This window comes from Microtus ochrogaster, unplaced genomic scaffold (assembly GCF_000317375.1).
Source record: "Microtus ochrogaster isolate Prairie Vole_2 unplaced genomic scaffold, MicOch1.0 UNK7, whole genome shotgun sequence".
NCBI lineage: Eukaryota > Metazoa > Chordata > Mammalia > Rodentia > Cricetidae > Microtus > Microtus ochrogaster.
Window position 1 is genome coordinate 6,731,506 of NW_004949105.1, and position 21,806 is coordinate 6,753,311.

Genomic DNA, 21,806 nt, shown 5'->3' on the forward strand with positions numbered 1-21,806 from the left:
CAGAAATCACCTCAGAAGAATTGACTGTTCTAATAACATCTAAATTACAATATACTTTTCAGAAAGAAAGAATGAGGAGGAAGAGAAGGTTTGGAGGTGCGAAGTTGAGGTTGAGGCAGGTCTCTCTCAGTAAAATGTGACTGTTTTTAGTTGAGTCCCCTCTGTGAGGCTTGTCCCTGGGTACCTGGGTTATCTCGTTTGTGGATGGCCAACTTCTGTGAGAGAGGCCAAGTCTCACATGGCCTATCCTTTGAGATTATCACCACATTCCTGGGCCTCAAGTGGGCAGCATTCCTGACCAACTTCCTCCTGCCGGCCTCTCATGGGAAGACAGAGCAGGATTAAGTCTAATTGACCCTAGGAGGGGAAGAGACTGTGCAATTCACAGAATGTTCCAGTTCCTCCTGTTCTAGAATCTGAAACAGATGGGCTTGGGAGCTGGTGCATGTGGCCCAAAGTGCTCCAGGCACGGAGAAGAATGAGCTGGTGCATGTGGCCCAATGTGCTCCAGGCACGGAGAAGAATGAGCAGGGCCTCAGAAGGTCCCTCAGATCCAGAGCCAAGGGGGCACTGCTGGGCTCACAAACCACACGCGTCTTTTCATTGTGCTGAGGGGCCTCAGGAAGTCATGAAGTTTGTGACACCACCCTTAACATGAGACGGTCCTGACAACCTGGAATCTATGTAAGCCATAGAGTCATGGGCCCCTTGCAAGCCTGACGTGTTGCCATGCACGGATAAGACTGTGTGAACAAGGCTTTTGTTTCAATTAGTTATTTCAGAAGTGAACGCCAACCCTGACTGAAAGGGAACCTCAGGGTATGATGTGTATTGGTTTTAACTCTATGCCCTGGAATTGCAGCAGAATAACCCCCTGTGTCTGGTGAAAGTCAGCTAGCGCTACTTCATAAAAACGGAAATCATTAAGGACCAGAATAGCGACATTTCAGACTAAAAATCCTGTTTAACAAAGCAAACAAGCATCACATGACGGGTGGCTGTTTTTTCTAAAACCTGATGGTTGTTTTCAATCAAGTCAATTACATAAGATGCAAGGCCACCCAGAATACAGCACAGCATGGTCTCTAACTTGTCTCTTTGTGGGTTTGGTGGTGTTTACCTGCAATCCCAGCACCAGGAAGGTTGAAGCAGAGTATTTAGAGCTCCAGGCTAGCCTGATTATATATAGAGAGACTATGTCTCAATCTTAACTTCTCACCTCCAAACCTCCTTCTTCTCTTCCTTTTCCTTATTACTCTTTTTTCCCCCCTGAAAAACATAGTGTAATTTAGATGCTATTAGAATGATCAGTTATCCCTGAATTGCTTTTTAGGGACCAGAATTTGGTAATAAGATTTCCTGTGTGTCTAAAAAATACAAAAATTTCCTATGTGAATAGAGATATATGTGTTGGATCTGGGATCAGACATTTTCATGTAATGTAGAGTCTAGGCTGTGAGGAAAGGGCTCTCTACTTCTTTGGTTTAGTTTTCAGATTCTGTCAAGAGTTCTTAAGACCTGAAGTAGGTTCCAGACAAGATGCCTACCAGTTACCCACTTGGCTTTCACCATCTCCGCCCAGGGTGAGGGTTGGGGTGTCCTCTGTGCTTATAGAATCCACTGCTAGCTATAGGAACAGCTCTGGGAAATTTGATTCGATGAACTCCTTCAGAGTGAAGGGAGCTGAGCTTCCTAGATGGCAGCAGCATTTCAGACAGAAAAACCCCAGCCTCATCACATCGCCGTCTTTGGCTTGTCTTCCAATGTGGTGTTTCATAGGAACTACCACTGTCTTTTCTGTAGAAATTCTGGTAACCTCAAGCTGTTGTGGACCCTCTGTTAAGTGTGGGTGACTGGGATCCAAGTCTCACATGGACCCTGCAGTCTCCTGCCTGGTTAATTTCTCTGGGTGAAATCAATGGGGACAGGATGAGACTAAGCAGAATCGAATAAGTAGGGTGAACTGCCCTTGCTTCACAGCACAAGGTGTGAGGAACAGCAGATGCCAGGGAGGAGGATGGCCTGCCACCGTTGGCACTTGGAGTTGCCTGCCTCCTGGCGTCCATGATGCTGGAGCTGAGACAGACTCAGCAAGGGCTGACATGCCACCGGTTCATTAATTAGTGACATCCTCTATTACTGCAGGCTTTATTACCCAAGTAGGTTTTGGATAAAACAGCTCTACACTAAGTTCAGGGTGTAGCTAAAGGCTCAGGGTGTCCCAGAGTAAATCAGCATGTCATGGGACTCAGGTGGTCAGAGGCGAAGACAGTTAAGGCAGCCTGTTTGTGGAGTCCCACGGTGTTTTCTCTGTGTGCTCTGGATGGTCCTTCTTCAGTTCAGGCTAAAAACTTAGCCCTGGTGGCAATGGAAATCCACATTCAAAAGCAGACAGAGCACAGGGAGCGATCTGAAATGTCAGGAGGGCCATGAGAGTACACGCTGAAATAGCCGGGCTGTGAGTCAGCTTGAGGAACAGATCTTGACCGCTGGGCTTTACTTGGATCGCTGTCAAGTGTCCCCATGTCCAAAATATAAAATTAAGAACAGCTCACTGTCTTGGAGGCACTTGTTCAGCTTTAACTCATAAAATAAGTGTCTCCAGATGGGGTTGTTTTGGGTAGAGGATCTCCATGGTGATGCAGCCTCAAGGATGCTGTTAAAAATATAGGCTTCTCGTGAGCCAGGAACTATTAATAGCATACTTTTATTTTGAAGGATCTGTTGCCACCTGAAGCAGACTATGGGTCTAAATTTTATTTCTGAACTGACACAGTGTCTTTAATAAAGCTTGCTGAATGGTTCACTCTGATCCTCTCCACCCCCCTTGAGCCCCATGCTGCTGTCTATAATGGTTTAAAACTTGGATTCTGCCAGGGGCATTGTAAAGTGTGGTGTGTACGTCTTTTCTTCTGTTGACCAATTAATGTCCTGGATGCTGGGCTGGGTTCTGATTTCAATCTTAGCATGCTACATTAAAGCGCTTCCTTTCATCTCCGTACCTGTGGGATGGAGGTGCTTTTGAGATGTGGTGATTACCGACTTCTCACTGGGCATCTGAACGCGTTCCTCTCTCCAGCTCTTGTTGATGTGTATTAGCAGACAACAACAAAATGTGTTTTGCAATAGAGTGTTCTTTAATGTCCAGGCTTTCATTGAATTTGAACACCTGGGCTTGAAGACCAGCTCAGTCACTCACTATTCTTTCACTAGTCTCTTGCACACCTCTAAGCCCCTGCAAACACAAGGGCCAAGCAGAACCCATTTTATGGAGCCCTTGCTCTTAGGTGTGAAACTCCTAATTTCTGTGCCTTGCAACACTGTTCACATAATCCCCAGGTGAGCCCATTTCTAACAGACAAAGGACAACCAGTCTAGTGACGTGCGTCATTGAGTCTAAGGCCGCTAAGGGTTTCTCTAAGGAGTGTGATTCACCATTAATCACCTTCAGGCTCTAGAGCTGCTGGGTCGCACGAAGGGTGATCGCTGGGACTTGCCTCACAACTGGATGAAGATGCTGATGTCTGCCATAATTCAGATCTTTGTAAAAATGACATTTCTTTATTTACTATGGGTGGAGTTGTGTGCGTGTGCCGTGGCACTCATGTGGCAATCGGAGGACAGTTTGCCGAAGTGGGTGCTGTCCTTCCACTGTGTGGGTCCTGGGGGCTTGGATCCCAGCAGTCAGGACGATTGCCTTTGTCCTCTGACTCACCGTACTTTGACCTCCTGTTTAAAATTGCTGTCTTTCTTTCTTTCAGGGTGACTACGGCTGTGGCGGCTCTGGCTGTGGGAAATGTGACTGTCATGGCGTCAAGGGACAAAAGGTGAGTGGATGCACATCATGATCTTTTTCTGAATGCCGCCCCTTCCCCCAAATCATGAGATTAACACTATGATTGGCAGCCCAGGGCCAACCCACTTCCTGCTTTCTCAGTCTCCCTGAGCAGCACAAGGGAAGCAGAGTGTTTAACAATGTTCTGAGCAATGTTGTCACCATTAGCAGGTGTTCTCTGGGCATCATCGTTATTGGTGGCACTGAGCGTGGAGAGTCCGGATAGCTTCCCTGTGCTGGCTGTAGAGGAGCAAGGGTGCCAGCACGGTATTCTTGTACTCAGTGGTCCTTTTTGGAATTGATGGATAAGGGCTAAATTTAGCCTTTTTTTTTTCTGGTGTCTGTGGTCATGGGTCCTAAATGACATACAAATGCCTTCAGTTCCCAAGGGCATCCCTTTGATAGTCTAAAGTGTACACACATTAAATTCATTTTGATTTGTTGTTCTTAAAAAATAGGATGGGAGCAACATAGAACACGCACACACATGAGAGAGAGAGACAGAGACAATGAGAGAGACAGAGAGACAGACAGAGACAGAGAGCGAGAGAGCAATAGCCACCTAAGCGGGGGAGAATGTCCAAGCCTGAGAAAGGTTGTGATCGGTTTCTGAGATGGACGTGCTTTCTGGTTTCCCCCAGGAACACTCGGATATTCCCTTCTGTGGAAACTGGATTATCTGGGGCCAATGGCCACATTGCTTTGTGCCGTGTCAGGTGCTCCCTGGAGATGGGATTAGCAGACTTTGTCTCCCATTCCTGAGGTAGATCTGAACACTGTCATCAAGCAGCCAGTACAATGCCAGACAACCTGCCGTTTGGCTCTCACTGACTTTCAGAGTCAGCCTGAATGTTTTATTTCCCCAGCTGCCTGGAAGATCTCTCTTTACTCAAGTTAGGTAACTGATTTGGCCTGTGTACAGTCGCTTTGTGTCCTCAGAGCTGGCCTTGTTGGGAATGCTGTCTTAAACTGATAGGGCCTGGATATCCTTGCTTGATAAGGTATCCCTCTCCTAGCCCTTGGGGTGGTAGAGGTACCCCAGCGGCTGGCATCTGCTTCATGTCAGCACGTTAAGCATGTACGCATTGCTGGAAGAGGGCTTGCTTAAGAAGCCTTTCGAGTCCCTTGACCAATGCAGTCCTCATTTATATAGAGCTACTGCTGTTTCTCACCCTGCAATGTCCAGAGAAGGAACCTGTATTAAACTAGAGGGTAAGAGGCTGCCCCTCTACAAAAAGTCCCAAGCAAGAGGCCAGATTCCAGAAGCAGTAGAGAAAATATATCGCTATCCTGACAAGGGAGTACCCTGTGGTCAGGAGCTAGAAGGGACAGCTTCCCTGGTGAAGCAGGATTAGGGCCACACTGTGTTCCCTGCACCTGGCCTGTTTGCATATCAATTAGACTCCAGTGTCACAAGCAGGTGGAAAGACTTATCTATTTATTTTCATTAATCACTGCAAACTGCCTATGCCCAGTAGGTGAACACTATCATAGAAATGCTTTGTCTTTCTAGGGATCCATGCAAGGGGACTTCCTGCAATCTTGGGTGCACAGAGAGTCTTAACTAAGTCATTCCGGTATCCTATATCTTCATAGAAGACTTTAACCCAGCGGTTACCCAGACCCTTGCCAAAGATGTGGGAGGAAACACATTACCCTGTCGCTACTCATTACACTGCCTCTGATTCATGGCCCCTCTCCACATGCTTAGTCTGTGTGCTACGGAGCTGGCATCGTCATGGAGAATGCTCCCTCTCTCTGCTGTCTCTCTGTCCAACGTACATGTGGTATCAGAACTGAACGGGCCGGCCTGGAAGCAATTTTTCTGCTTCTACCTTGGAAATCTGGGAAGCATTTGGTGTAGTGTTTGAGGCAAGTTTGCACAAGACAGGTTTTTCCCTAGTGGGAAGATGCCTTGTGGCTTGACTAGCCACTGAGCCCCCATGGGTGTCTGATACAGTCGCTCAGGTCCCCTGTTTGACTTACCAGAAATCGTCCCACAGATGACAGCTGCTGCTCACAGGCAGTAGGGTTAGGCTTAGGTGTGTCAGAGTGGAAAAGAGGAGAGGCCGGGTTTCCATACCCATATAGCTCTGCATGGTGCTGAGCACTTTTTCACGGGTTACCACGACACTTGCCGTGGAAGAACACAGCCACTGTGGATTCTCAACTTGATCACTACATTTTGAGTGTGACAATTGTGTGTGCGTGTGTAGGTCCGTGTGTGTTTAGGGATGTCTTGCAGCTTCCTTGGTCTTTATACACTTAGTGTGGGGGGTACACTGCTCCATTTATGACAAAGAGAGATGCCCCTGGATATAGCTAAGTATGTCTTGGGGAAGGGGGTCAAGACCTACTGGGTTAACCCAGTCTTGACAACTGCTAGTCGGATCCCTGGGTGGTTTCGTTCGCAATGTCAGGTAAGACGATGAGTCCACTTAGTTGAGCTTCTTCAAGAGCTATGCTGCCCTCTGAGCTGATAATGGAGGGAAGAGTGTCTGGAGGGTAACTGAGAAGTCAGCTTGTCCCCCTAGGCTGTGGGCAGCCCTTCCAGGTCCTGGTCAGCGAACAGACCACAGTGGGTCATGCTCTGACAGGGAGCTGGCCAGGTAGGCCCTGTGTCTGTGGTCCAGTTTCTCCCCTGAGAGCCAGGTTGTGGGGATCCTGCCCAGAGCGATAGCATTCAGTTGATCTTGGAAAAGCTCATTCCTTACACCAAGGCAATCAGTTTAGGGTATACCTAGAGGTGCAGAACTGCACCCCTCTCTCAGTGAGAATTCCCATAAAAAACACTGGCACACAGGTGATCTAGAAGGGAATTCATGGCTCTGGTTAAAAACCAGCGAGTGACCCCCTCATTACCCATTGGGTATGCCGCCTCCTCTGCTTCCCCTGGTAGCAAATGTGGCCTTATCATATATGCAGGCAGGAGCCAAGTGTAAGCATGGCCACAACTTTCTTCCAACTCCCAGGGAAGATGTGCTGTCCCTATACATTCTGCAGGCTCCTTAGAGCTCAGGTGGGCTTGCCTCTGTCTGTCTAGGGGAGTGTGATGCTGGCCAGTTTGTGTTTGGTTGCGCTCTTCTGGTTGCTCAGAGAATAGTGTGTAAGCCATGCAACGTAGGAGCGAAGACCTCTCCACAAGGAGCGCTCACTCTAGTCACAGCTGACCCTAAGAAGAGAGGTGGAATTTTCCATCCTCTCAAATCTAAGAGCTGTTTTCCACTGCCTGTCTCCCATCCCTTCAGGGCCAGAGGTTGCCATGCCTCCTGTCTCAGAACCGGAAATTCTCTGACTCCAAGAGCGTCGTGGCTTGCATTCTAGTCATTTTTGAGCTGTGCTGTGATGATCAGAAAAATCCCTCAGGCCATAACATCACTGTTAAGATACCGGACTCTTCCTTCGCTACATCACAAACACAGGCTGCGCTCTGAGTCATCGTTAGGTCGGAGGTGACATTCTCTTCCGAGGCAAGCACTGCACTTTATCAGTATTTTTGGAGAATTCAGTAATCTTCCACTTTTAAATGTATTCATTTCTGTTGATTTTTTTTTAAAAAAAGAAAACATTTCAGCCACGATTTTATTGTGAAATATAAATGTACAAACATGTTTTTTTTTTATATTCTGCTTTACATACGGGTTAGTGGCTCTCTTTTTATTCCTTGTGGCTGTGCATAACTGAATAAACTGAGACCCTTAAGGGTGACAAGACAAGATTACCTTTTTATGGCTCATAGGGATTTGTAAATTTATTTCCCATAAATTAAGCCACACCAAGAATAGTGCTTAAATGGTAGAGGAAGGCCATTGCTTCCCAGGCAATACATTCTTTTGTGTAGCTGGTGAAAGATTTTTGTGAAGATTCTTTGAGACTCTGAGCCAGTTAACTGATTTGAATAAGCAACAGGTTATTCATAAGAGTAAGTAAATTGACTAAATACTTCCTTTGAGAAGATGCTTCATTGAGTAGAATCTAGTTTGCTTCAAAAAGAAAATTCATTTTTTATTTTCAATGTATGAGATATATAAAATCAAGCTACATGAAAGAAATGCTACTACCCACTGTAAAATATTAAAAGACTTTCTTACTAGGTCCAAGGCTAGTAAGTGCCCTGAGTGTCTCTAAGATTGTCCCTAGTGTTTTTTGAGCCTGGCAGGACATCTTTTTGTTTACCAGTGTTCAGAACGGTCTGGAGGCAATGCATTCTGTGTAGTTTCCCCAGATGTGGTCTTTACACTACCTGTAGGATGTCGGTCCATGCCCTTTGGTTTAGGAAGATTCCGAGGACAGTTTGGGAGATGAGCAAAACACACGTTTTTGGCGCAGGTGGCTCAGAACTCTGCTGTGGGTTCCTCTGTGTCACAAGGCATGGCTTTTTATCAGGTGGCTCAGACCAGCATGTACCCAGAGCTAGCATGAATCCTGCCCCAGAGGGGTGTGCCCACGTGGCATGGCGGCAGTGCCAGTATTTTTTTGGGGGGGGGGAATAAGTGTGAGGAACATTCACTTGCTGGCTCAACTCATGGCAGGTTCACAGACTGCAGACCAGCCTCACACTCAGCTAAACTCCTGCATTTAGACAAAGATGGAGACCAAGCGACCAGCTCCCAGAACCCAGGCTGGGAGACATCAGACTGCTTGTCAATCCTGGAGGAAGTGTGAGCCTGGGCGTGCTTGGGAGGCCTTTCTGGAAGCATAGGTCATTCACTTCTAGTTTATCTGTGATTTTGGCAGCCATTTCCAGAATCGTTATTCTGTGACTTCCAGGAGAAGCTGGTTCCCGTATCCGGTGTCCCAGCTTCCCTGAACAATTCAGTGTTCTTCTGTTGCTAAGCACTCCTCCTGCCGAGCATCTCCATTCGAGTGCCGCCCAGGCTCCCCTGCTTGCCAGCACTCCTTAGTTAGGTATCATGACAGGGGTGCTGTGTGAAATGTCACTGCGTTTCTGAGAGTGTGGGGCTGCGGGGCTCCACTGTGTCTGGCTCCAGGACTCTCAACCATGCATGTTTGTCTATAGGCTCTGGGGATGTTCTCTTCCCGTTTGCTGGGTGATATGGGCCAGCATACACTCTTCCTTTTCCATGTGTGTCTGGTGTCTTGTCATGCCAAGATTTTTTCCAGATGTCCCGATTTCCTATTTCCTCACACTGCTCATGAATCATCCTCTGGCTCCCTGATCGTGAGAATCAGCATGGATTCCCACAGCCACCTACTTTTGTCTTTTTTTTTGGGTGAGGGGGGTGACTTTTAAAAGGATTTTTATAAAAAGTGCCGGAATCCCGGGACACATAGTCACAACTCGCCACAGGGAAGACGCTAAAAGGGATCCATGCCCGTGTGGGTGTGTCTCATCCCGCCCACTGTGTCTCCCTGGTATATCAGTACCTTTAAGGGACCTCGAGCTGCCTCTGCCACCGCTCACATTCATCTGCCTAGGCCTCAACCTTAGCTCCATGTGCCCCCCCCCCCCCCGGCTGTGTGCCTCCGAGGCCTTTATGCTCTGGGCTAACTCTCCACAGCTCTCCACTTGCAGCTGTTTGGAATGTACCCCCTCCAGCACAGCTTGGAACATAGTAAGTGCATTTGGTTCCCATGTTCCGAAACAGCAGCAGGGAATTTAATGCCTTGAAATTAGGTCCAGGGGTTGGCTCAAGATTCTGGCTAAGAAGCCCATGGCCCTGAACGTGATATATAGTCCTAGATCCGAAACGTTCAATTTCATGCCTGATTAGAAGTGGACTTTCCTGGGAGATTGTCCATGGGATTCCATCCCAGAGCAAGTCCTCAGCAGCCTCGTATCCCGTGGCTTCAGCATCCTGGCGTTTCACATGAGGCCACACTGTGTGTGGGGCAGGCGTTTTGCGGTTCTTGTCTTAGCCATACATGACCAAGTTACAATGTTTTCTTTTTGTATATGTGAGCCCAACACAACACTGGCTGATGGGAAAGGAGTCTTTGAAAGGGACAAAATGAGGTTTTTATGTTTTGATTGAAGATCAAAGACCCTCCATAAGTCCCAACAAATGAAAATGCCCCTGGATTTCCCTCTTGTGTGTTGGTTCCTGTCACGGGTATGTAGCCTGCTTCCAGGCAGCTGTCAGGCTGATGACGGAGCGTGAATGGTGGAAGCGACACCCTTGGAATGACATTAACAGAACCCTGGGTCCTTGTGAAGTGGTTGGGGCACAGTGGGCAATTAAACAAAGGGAGAATTAGTCAGAGCTAATGAGCATGCCAGATGACTTTGGGGAAGTGGTCCCTCTTGTTCTGTTTCCCGTTTGGCAAACCCATTATGATGTCAAAGGTACACCTCAACTCCATGTCCGCCTGTGGCTTAGCGTACCTCCTGGTAACTATGTGATTTTTGTAATAATATCATGCTTATCTGACTCCACATTTAATCAACTCAGTTTCTTCCCAAGAGGTTCTGGTGGTGTTTGGGGGCCCAGGTCCAAGACATTGCACGGAGGCTGTCCCTGGCAGCAAGTTCCTCAGTAGGGTCATTCCCCCATTAGTCCTGCATATAGACTCATCTGCTAGCAGAGGAAGGATACTTTCAGGAGTGGGTGCTAACTGGGACTTTATCGTGTATTTTCTGGGCTCGTCCAGTGTCCTGCTGAAGCATGTCACACCTAGAGGTCAGCTCGTGGCTCTGGGTGAGAGGTTCAGAGGTGGCGTGAATTCCAGGGTCTAAATTACCGGGTTCCAGGATTGATTTGAACATGGCTTCCTCTGGAAGATTAACCCTCTGATCCAGAAAGTTTCTGAGCAATCCAGCCCTCTCTCCCTCTCCCCTCTGCGGGCTCTCTGTGCTCCCGGGGGCACTGGTTACTAAGACAGGCAGCCCTTATACAAGAGCCATAGTGGAAGGAAGGAGCAGCGATCTGGTAACGATGCAGAGATGCTCCAAGCTGGGCACGATGCTCTGGCTCAGAGCAGAACAGTTGGAGAGCTAACAGTGCAAAGTTGATATGGAGGCAATTCAGCCGTGTGCTAGCACATGCCTGAAGCACAGCAGCCTGCTCAGGCATGACACCCGAGTGGCCTCACTTTGCTTTCCCACTGCACACCAAGTTTACCCTCCTTGTGAAAGGACACATCTTCAATATGGGAGCTTGTTTTAAAGCAGGACTGCCTTGCCTCACCGTACTGAGTCATGCTGATCTAATCAGACCTACATTTTATGGGTGAAAGGAAGGGCCCTGAAGACTCTTCTCCCTAGACTGTGTTCTTATTCAGAATGTTGGGATATTTTCTCCAGAACCATTCCTGCTGGTTTGAAGCATTTTATAAATAATGATTCATCCCCATGGGTGATGCGGGCAGTGCTCTCCACTGTGTCTCCTGCTGATAAGGAGTAGAAGCCCCAGGAGAGTGGTGTCTTGCTCAGAGGTCTTGTTGCAGAGAGAGGTCCACACTGCCTATTCCTGGACCACACACAGCCCTGGGAACAGACTGGTGCAGACAGCATCCCACAGCCTAGTTCAGGAGGTCGCTCTCCTCCTGGGCTCATCATCCTGCTTAGACTGGGGACAGTTACTCCTTCTTCTTCCAGAGACAATGTGGGTAGTTAATTGAGCATCTTGTTTGCCGTAGAAGCAATATACAGCTGAGGGGACTTCCAGCCTAGCTAATCATAACATTCTCGCGTCTGATGGCGGTTAAAGTGATGTTTTTCTTTCTCATGGGTTTTTCAGTTGCTTGTCTCTATTGAGGAGCAACATAGTCTGGGGCCCTGGTGATTCCAAGGCCTGATGATATCAGCTGAGGCCTGAGCTGATGCTAATGCGAGGGGAATTTTACAAGTTTGCTTTCTCGGGCCCCAGACCATCTCATTACCTATCTTTATAAAATTCTCTCCTGTTCCTCCCTGAGTTACTGGTCCTTTCCCAGTCTTCTCTTCCTCCTTTGCACGCTCATAGCATAGGCTCACCCGATCTAGTTCCCATATCCCAGAATTCTTTCTTGCTCCTGACCTGTGGCTGAGGGCCGAAGAATAGGGGTGGTCTATTTGCGGGTGAACACCAACTGGGTGGGGAGCCCCAGAGCTGTGGCCAGAGGTGCAAGTGAGTTCTGTGGGGTGAATATCAGGAAAGGGGATCAGGGACCCTGACATCATATGTAGTACAGGATCATTTTCTTTGTCCTGGTCTGTCAGGATGTTGTAACAAAAGACCCCAGGCTAAATGACTTGTAAACTTAGTTCTGCAGGCTGGAAGTCTGAGGTCAGGATTCCTTGTCTGATGACAGCCTGCTTCCTCACAGGCAGGTGTTCCCATTGTGTCCTCAGGAGGCCAGGAGCTCCCTGGGTCCCCAGAGTTTCGGTTCTCCATTAACCTCACCACCTTCCAAAGGCTGTCCCCATGTCCACACCATACCTGGGGACTAGAGCTCCACACATAAGTCCTGCATTCGGACGCAAGGTCTACCTGGGGAAGAGGGTGTGACTGTCCTCAGCGCACCTGCACCCTGAGGTGTACAGAGCAGAACAGCTGCTCGCACAGCCTCTCAGTCAGGTGTGGGCCTGTGTCTCCTACATTCCTCCCCGGTGACTCTCACAGGAGATATGGCTGACCCCTCAGTTCCCTCCTGCCTGACTTGGGTCTTCCAGCGGTGTCACAGAATACATTAGCCTGGCCTGTCTAATGTTTTATCAGCGAGAATGGGAATGTGGTGGCTTGCAGGCCTCTCAGCTGATGTGGGACTGAGGGAGGTCAGCCACGATGGTGACTTTATAAGTAGACGTTTCCTCGGGGTCAGATGCCTATCCAGTGATGTGTTCTGGGAAAAGGGCCCTGTGATTCAGCAGTATTTAGCAGTGTCCCTTCCTTCATCATTCATTTCTCTCGCCAGCTCTGAAATGTCCCAAGCCGCTGATGTCTGGGTGGGTCTGGGTGGGTTTATGACACCTGTCCTGCTTTCTGTCTCCTAATCTGCACCCTTGAATGTGTGTTCCACGTCTTATCTCCCATTTTTTTTTCTTTAGAGATGGGAAGTGGCTGCTAGGATTCAAAGGAACTATTTAAATCTCTCCCGACTTCCTTTTCTTTGCTAATTGTTCTCCCTCATCCAGAGGCAGCTTGTCAGCTGTTTCTTTGATTTGGCTGTTAAGATAAGTGCTGGGAACTAAAGAGAAGGGGGTGGGTTGTAGTTCATGAATGTGGGAGTGGGCACAGCCACGCTGCTTTCTGTGTCACCTGTGAAGTCATGGGTGCCTCAGACCACAGTGTGTATCTCTCATTTGTCTATCCCAGACTGGGACATTCTCCAGCACGTGCATTCTTATGACACATTTCTCGCAGTGTCCCAGATAAAGAAACAGGGAGGATAGAGATAGCTAGATGGATAGATAGATAGATGTAGGTAGGTAGGTAGGTAGATAGATAGATAGATAGATAGATAGATAGATAGATAGATAGACAGATAGTCAGTGCTGACTGACATCAAGAGAGGTTCTAGACTTCCAGACAGCTTGTATATCAGACCTTATTATGCATAGCCTGTGTTGCTACAATCAACGTGAGCACCCACTACAAGTTAAATTTGGCTTTCTAAAGGCAATGATTGCACACAGTGACAGATGTACAGAGGCAAGGGACACTTGGCACTCTGTCCAGCATGTTGTTCCTGAAGCGAGGCACTTAATCACGCAATTTATAAAGTAGCTGTTCAAGGACAGGGGGTGAGCTTGTCACTTCTCGTATGCCCTGCTGTGCTGTGGCATCTCTAAGGGTTCTGGGTGATGGACAGGCCTTGAGTGGCTCTGTTGGTTTGGAATTCCATGAGTGAGCTCAGGATTTCCACAAAGTGAGCAGCTGGATACCTGGGAGACAAGAGGATGTCCTCTGGGATCTTGGCTGATGAGTACCTGAAAGACAAGAGGGTGTCCTCTGGGATCTTGGCTGATGAGCCTCCTCAGCTGTAGCATCTCTTTCAGACCTTGGACCTTTGGGGTGAGGCACTGTGCTGGCAAGCTCGCCCTGCCTCAGTGCTTGGTGCCAACTTCCCTCCCTGTCTCTCTAACATAGCTGCCCTTGGTCATCTCCCTCGAATCTTTTTTTTTTAAAGTAGCAAATTAAATGGGAAGATTCATGTTTTTATACCGTGCCATCTACAATCTATTTTATGGGAAGGCTACTGCCTCGTAATTAACAAACTGCAATGGAATTCATTTCCATATCTTGCTTACTGGCCAAAGAACTTAACATTTAATCTGTCAGTATTAAGGAATTAAGAACATGAAAGCAGGAAATGCTACTATAAATTTAGTATGACTCTACAGACCTCTATGAAATAGGCCTAGGAAAAATGTCACAAAGAGCTTAAATTTAAATTATTGTTAGTTTTAAAATAATTGGACCGTAGCCTGGCTTCAGGTATGGCCCCAGTGCAGCATCTATAGGTTTGGATGTTAGTTTTGAGATGCAGTGAAACAAGCAGCCCAGGAAAGCCGTTTTCAAGTATTGAGGTCCCCCCGCCCCCACGTCATTCTTCACTGTTATGTCTTCCGCCTTCTTCACTGACATTTAAATCAAGATGTTTTTGATCCCAAGCAAAATGATACAGAAGCCCAGCTTCTTGCTTTGTTTCTTCGAGTGCCTGTGTTTTGAAGAACTGATGTTTCGTGGAAACAGACTAAAATCCCTCTCTGTGCTGGCTCAGGTCTGTGTGACAGTGTCTTCCAGGCTCACGACGTTGGATCCCAGGGGAAAACGGGCCCAGTGCTGATAATTACTTGATAACTTGTCGAGGGAGGGGAGTTAACGACGGACACCAAGAGTGTATGCCATCGGATATGTGTGGGCTGCAACATGAGTCCTGGGACCTCATTAGAGGATGTGTTGGTGTGCAGTGGCCTTGCAAACAGGAAGCAACCCAATACGTGATCAAATTTGACCCCTGGAATAGATACTGCTGCTAGGTCAGCCAGGCAGGGGTGGGCATCTCTATTGACCCTGGGAAAACTGATTTTTAGAGAATCCAGATGGTGGGCATTGGAGCTAAGGCCGTAATCTTCTCGCTCCTGGCTGGAGTTCTTTCCCCATCAGAACAAGTAATGGACGGGAGACAAAGTCAGATTCCTCCTGGGTCTGCTCCCTTCCCCCCCGCCCCCCGGGGATGCCTGTCCTTTTCAGTTGAGGTTGAAACGCCAGGTTCCTAGCCTCCATCTTTTGGGTTATTTTATTTTCTTGTTTTTCTAGTAAACGTTTTATATGTCCTAATTTACTTTTGAGGCTCTCTGGCAAGTTTCCTCATGTTTAAACCCAGACTGTTGTATACTTTTATATTATTAGTTCTAGATATTGCTCTCAGGGTTAGATCTCCTCCCCTCCCCTCCTTATCCTTTTCTCTTTGGGACAGTTTCTTGCAACCTTGAACTCTAGTCCCTCCCAACTGAGTGCTGGAGTTTTCGGGATGTGTGGACAAGCCTGGTTTGTCAGGATATTTATTTCATTGGTATTGTTCATGTTTTCTGTTACCACAGACAAAAAAAAATGTTCATGGCCAGACTGTGGCATTTCCTGACATTTATATGTCCTAGTTCTGTTTCAAGACCCCGTCACACCCACACACACTCTCAAGTTGACGTCCTCACCCTCCAAGGGCTACTTAGGAAGAGAGGGTATTTTTCAGATTTCCCGTTAATGCAAAACACACTCTTTAAACTGTTGGTTCAGAGATAACAAAGACAAGCAAACTTATCTTTATGGGCAAAAGATTTATTCTTTTTTTGTCTGAACTCAGGAAAGAGCCACCCCCCTGTGAAGTCTTGTTATCAATTATCTATGTTCTCCAAGTCTCAGCCCTTCCCTAACTAAATCCTCTGTTAAGCCAGAGTGGAGAATTATTTGAGCATTTTCGTGGAATCTGGAAAGAGAGGGGCAGGCACGCTGCCGGCAGAACGTGACATCACGGCAGTTCTGGGCAGCCCTTAGGATCATCGTCTCATGGTGCCCAGATCAGGGGCCATCCAGCATTCCTCTAAAGTCTACCGTGTTCTCTGAGGACAGCCTTCACTGAAGGGAAAGTATCCTGGTGGGGTTAGTAGCAAAAAGGCTGCTACGGGTCAGGTCCCAGAGATGGGGTATTTAGGTGTCCCCTGACCTAAGGGGACACTCACCTGGGTGTTCGAGCTGTGGCAACATTGCTTTACTGTCTACATGAAGGTTGCCTCCTTGCTGTGTGGCCTGGCATCCCCAGAGTGACCTCCTGTGTGGGCTGAACCTATTGTGCCTGCCCACCCGAAAGACCCCCTAGGGAACTTTGTGCCAGGGAAGAGCGTAGGATGACTTCTACAAATAAAGACAGAACAAGGCAATGGAGCAAAGCCTCTACTTGCTGTGGGGTGCTTTGCCACCCTGGGCTGTGTTCAGTTCTGTGCCCATGAGCCTCTTCCCTCTAACTTCATTGGCCCTGGTGACCCGATTCAGCCCCCTTCTTGCTGCTGTGCCCAGTGTACACAATCATCCAGGGACACGGCTAGCAGTTCCCAGCCTGACATTCAGTACCATGGAGGCCTTCTGCTTTAAATGAATATTTATTTATTTATTTGATCATTCATTAATTCACTCTTGCATTCTTTCACTCTTTGCTTTTTTTTTTTTTTCTTTTTCTTTGTAACACACTGTAGCCTAGGTTGGCCTGCAGCTCATTGTACAGCTCGGGCTGGCTTTGAACTTGTGGCCAGTTCTGTCGCTGGGTGTGAACCTCCATGCCTGACTTGTATGAATCTCTTTCCCATCTCCCCTCGAGTCTCACACACTACAGTGAGGAGGGGAGCCAAAGGGGAACCTTGAGTATGTTCTGCTGGCAGGGAGGTGTGCTGCCCTTGTCCTCTGTGTACCTGCTTGTAGGACTCAGTTGCTTTCTGTGCCCTGTGCTATTCGCATGCCGTCACTTAACCAGCCGGATCTTCTCGGTTTACAAAGTAGGTGCAAAAGTTAGACTGGAAAATACCCATGATGCAGAGTGGAAGGGAGGAGAGTGTGAACTAGGAAGAGTGGATCTCCTCATTCAGTACAACTGATATTCACCAGTTAAACCAGGAGAATCCGTGGTTCCTTGTTCCTGCAGCCACAGCGCCTTGTTGCTCCAGAGTCCCAACATATAGGCTTTTTGTTTCCTACTTCAAGTTCTTTCCTAGACAGTTCTACTTCTAAGGCCTTTGTCAAGCTCGCATCTCTCTGTTGCGCCCTTGAATGTGTGTGTATACACACACGCATGCACACATCGGTGCAGAGGTGAGACAGGGTCTCTTGTAGGCTGACTTGAGCTCACCCTCTCGCCTCTGCCTCCTGAGTAAAGGGATTTCAGGTCCTGCCACCCCACCCAACCTTTGATGCACTCCTGCTGTTAACAGCCTAGATCTACTAGAGACGCGCGGACCCAGCGCTCCCTCTGGTGGCCAGACTGAGAGCCACAGAGGACTGGCTGCCCAGTAGAGACTAAGGTTTCCTGAGTCTCCTGTGTCTACACTTCACTAAGGAGGGATCTACCTAGGATCCCTTTGTGTGTTCTAGGGTTAGATGTCACTGCCCTTCAGGTAGAGCTCCCGGGAGCTACCCGTGTTAGGGAATCGGTGAGGGGGCTGGGGTGAAAGGTCTGGCATCTAATGAAAGCCGTTGGGGAGGGGGCCCTTCCAACGAGGGTGTAGCTCAGCTCCCAAGGCTGAGCAAAAAGATATTCCGCAGGTGTGGGATCTCCTTTGGTTTTCCTGAGCTTCTGGCTGAAGGTCACAGACAGGTGGGGAAGAGCCCGCAGCACCTGGTGAGCACAGAGGCAGGAGGCCAGCGTGGGAACCTGCATGCTTCAGGGAGGACGCCCTGAAGGATGCGACAGAGAACTCCATGTGCGAGATGTCTGCATCTTCACCCTAGCGGTTTGCCAGCACGCCAGTCTGCTGCTGCTTCTCCTCCATCGGTGACCTCCTTCTTGGCCAGTTTGCTGTTGGAGGACTGGCTCCATGGGAAAGTTTTGACTAGTCTATGGTAGGAGGTTATTTGCTGCTCTTGGTTATTCTTGTGTTGAGTGAACAATTCACTGTGTCTCCTCACCGCCTAGACTGCGGTGAGCCCCATCGTGAACTCTCTAGCCATGTTGACACCGAGGCCCATGGTTAACTTGCTGGCAGGGTTGAGGTTTGTATTGGACCGTGGTAGACCCGACACTTCCTGCAGTTCAGGGACCCTGTCTCCTGTACTACCTTTGATTCTTTGAGAAATCTGTGGAGCAGAAGGGAAACAGAACCACAGTGCTGCCCTCCCCTTGCTCAGCTGTGTGGGTCCTGTCCCGTTCCCTACAGCAGTGCAGTGTCAAACACAAGGCATGCAGGGAGCTCCCAGAGGGCCCCTGTCACAGGAGCTTTTCCATGACCTGCTGACACAGATTGCAGCCTGCCTGCAACTTTCCCAGCAGTATCGCATTCCGGAAATGGTCCTGCAGATGCCTGTTTGGCTAGGCTCAAGGGACTGAATATGTGGAATTTTGGTGGAGTGCCAGGGTCCCCTGTTGACCATAGTCCCCCGTTGACCATGATTCTCCCGTTGACCATGGCCCAGCATCCCAAATAGCTTCCTAGTAGCCACATGCACAGGGAGCTATGGACAGAAAATGCACAGGTTTTTGTCTCTCAGCTATGCTCAGCCTTGAGTGGAAAGTAACATCTCAGGGTACCGGACAATAGAAGGGCACAGCTGCCTCAGGACCATGTCCAAGGCAGAGATTTTCCTGTTGCTGTTTAGCTGGGAGCAGAGGCATCAGCTAGGCACTAATGGGGCCTCAAGGGCTAAGCCTGTGCCAGGAACCCTGGCTCTTTCCTGCCCAGGATTTCCCAACATGTAAAGCTGTGTTCACGCACTTGCCCCTTGTGTGGGGTGCATCATGCTATTGGTTATCTCGCAATCCTGCCTCCTGCATGCCGAACGCTAACCGAGTAAAGATGAGGTAGAGGGTGGATTGCATTCTTCAAACAGCGTTGATCATCTGATTCCTTGTGTTTTCTGTGCAAATCCATGGAGATCCTCCTGCCCATGTTTTGCTCCGGGTATTAGGAAGCATCTTTGCCTGTGCTGTGGTTCCCATGGAGATCTATGATCCTATTGATTAGAATGTGAAAAATCAGTTAAAGTTTGATTGAAATGGGGGTTCTATGTTGGCCCTTGAAACAGCCATAATTCATCCATTTAAAAATTTATTTTATATAGGCTAAATTAAGCATTTGTTGAGTTTTATTTTATGAATAAGTGTGTTTTGTCTGCATGTATGTATATGTGCTACATGTATGCCCAGTGCCCGCAGAGACCAGAAGAGAAGGCATCTAACCCTCCTGAAACTGGAATTACAGTTGGTTGTGAGCCACCATGTCGGTGCTGGGAACCAAACCCTTGTTTGATTCTGCAAGAGCAGCCAGTGCTCTTAACCACAGAGCCATCTCTCCAGTGCCTTAGATAAACATTATAGAAACAGAATTTCAACTTATCATTGAGGATGAACTCATTATGTAGCCCAGGCTAGCCTCAAACTTGCATCAATCCTTCTTCCTCAGCGTTCCAAATGCTAGGATTAGAGTCACCACCCTGGCCATCGTGTTTGCTTTTGATAATGGGATTTTTGATGGCCATTTATTTTAGATACAGTTTGTGTTCGTTCTAGACCTTGTGATTGGTAATTATCCCTTGATTTTAGAAATTCCCTGCTATATCAACGTCACGAGTTCTGGGTGCTTTGTGTTTGACTTTCTGGCTGAGACGCTAGTTGAACCTTAATTAGCTCTTTTTATGGTGTTCTGAGAGCAGGGACACGGTCAGGTTTACAAAGGCACCTTTTCTGTCCACATTTCACAGCATCTTTATGTGCTTGCCGTAGATGATACGGTCAGCAGACGTTATGAGTTTCTCCAGCATGAATCTGTTTCAAGCCTAATTTGGAACGGCTAACGTCAGCCCCGAGATGACGCTGCAGGCTGCTTTCATCTTCATAAACAACGGCACTTTGTTTCTCCTCTTCAGGTTCTGAGTTTCCCCGGAGAACATAGCCGTAATGGCTTTCCTTGATGGATACAGTCTTTACACAGAGACAGACTGGATTTAAACTTCCATATATAGTTAAATGGCTTTGGGGGCTAGAGAGGGTGAGATTTTTTTTTAATTGATGAATACTATTGGTGTGCACTTATTAGGCACAATGGGGTAATTTGACGGCTGCATTTGGTCTCTATCAGTATGGTTAGCTCAGGGTGGCCGTGTCTTGGCATCTTCAGGCATCTCCTGGTTTAGTGCTGAAAATCTGTATATTCTCTCTTTGACTGGCACGGTTCCTCACAACAGCAAACTCACAAAGCTTGGTCACATTGAAGCTTTTGTGTAATGTTTCACAAGCTTCTCTTGGTGACTATCCCTTCCTCCATTGCTGGGACTAGAACCCAGGGACCCACATGCTAGGTAAATGTTCTGTTACTAAGCTATACCCCCAGCTCCTTATCTTCAATGTCGCTCACCATTGTGGTAAACCGTGGCTGTGGTGGTCAGTTGTGCCTAGGACCAACCGAGTGGCTACCCTGTCCTTTGACTTCGCCTGTCGCACACTATGGGAACTGGATGACAGGGGAGCTCTTCCTCCTCCACTCTGCACTTGGCCCTGAGCTTCAGGGTGGTCACAGCTGGACTATTGCCCACTGCAGCTGCAGAGTCTGGCTCGGAAACCCCTGGCACCGATGGCCTTTGCACGGCGTGTCCGGCTCTCTTCTCCCCCTTCTTCCCCGGGGGAAATCTCTGCTAGAAGCAGGATGGAGCCGTTTGGCTCCAGTGCAGCTGCGTCATGTGCCAGCTCATTGTATAGTTGCTTGAGTGCTTGTCCCTTCTATCCGTTCTGCCTGTGTTCTCGTGGTAAACTCAGAGAGGACACAGGGCATCTAAATATGAATGTGCAGTTTTTACTGGAAAAATAAAAAAACAGGAAATTTTTTTAAAATTGGGAGTAGCAAAAATTTTGTGATGGAGTCACTTCCTTTTTAGCTGATTTCAAAACCCTTGAGAGACGCAGTTGCTTAAGTCCTCTAGTGGTATTTGGGGAAGAATGTGTCCTTGTGTGAAGGCCAGTCTGGGAATTCAGATTTTTCTTCTCTGTTCCCAGGAGTGTGCGGGGTCACCAGTGACTTGTGACCAGTCAGTTCAGGATGGGTGTTGAACTTTCCCTACAGCAGGAATGCAAGAGGGTCTGTTTCACTGGCTGATGTCATGCTGTGGGTTCCTTTAATATGCTACTGGGAACCAGCTTGCTCTAGTGACCTAGATAAGGAAGGGCCTGGGGTGGGCTGACTTCATTTCTAATTCTGGTTCAGCGCTGACTCAGTGAAAATCTGGGAGGAATCAGTTCATCTGGCTCCCGTCCGCACTGTGCTCATTCCATGATTAAAATGAGAAATAATAAAAAAAATCTTATCTCTGTTGGTCTTCTGGTGATACTGCCAATATCAATTAAGTACTAAAAATACCCCACAGACATACTAGAAAGTTCTCCAGTGACGTGCCCTCCTTATTGCCTCCCCAGCTCATGTTGGGTTATTTGAGGATACACGATTCAGTTTTTATTTTATTACTATTTTTTATTATTTTGGGGGCCAGCTGTTCGCAGTTCAGTTGTGTTCTATTTTGAGCACAGCTTTTTTACATCCAAGGACTGGGCACTCCAGTTTGGTGGCCCATATGACAGCGCCTTAGTAGTCAGCATGTTTCCTGCCACCATCATGATTTAGCATTTCCCACAGTTGCATGGTGCCACCACCATGACTCAGCATTTCCCACAGTTGCATGGTGCCACCATCATGACTCAGCATTTCCCACAGTTGCATGGTGCTACCACCATGACTCAGCATTTCCCACAGTTGCATGGTGCCACCATCATGACTCAGCATTTCTCACAGGTGCATGGTGCCACCACCATGACTCAGCATTTACCATGGTTGCATGGT

The 21,806-nt window shown here is 48.0% G+C and overlaps 1 protein-coding gene across 2 annotated transcripts in view; it reads left to right on the forward strand.

Annotated features, from left to right (window-relative positions):
* Col4a1 (collagen type IV alpha 1 chain) overlaps nucleotides 1-21,806 on the forward strand; it is a 115,473-nt gene that overhangs the window by 41,574 nt on the left and 52,093 nt on the right. For both annotated transcript variants that reach the window (XM_026788780.1, XM_026788781.1), the window contains exon 2: nucleotides 3,762-3,827. In XM_026788780.1, coding sequence (XP_026644581.1) covers nucleotides 3,762-3,827 — 66 coding nt within the window. The remainder of the gene's footprint in view (nucleotides 1-3,761; nucleotides 3,828-21,806) is intronic.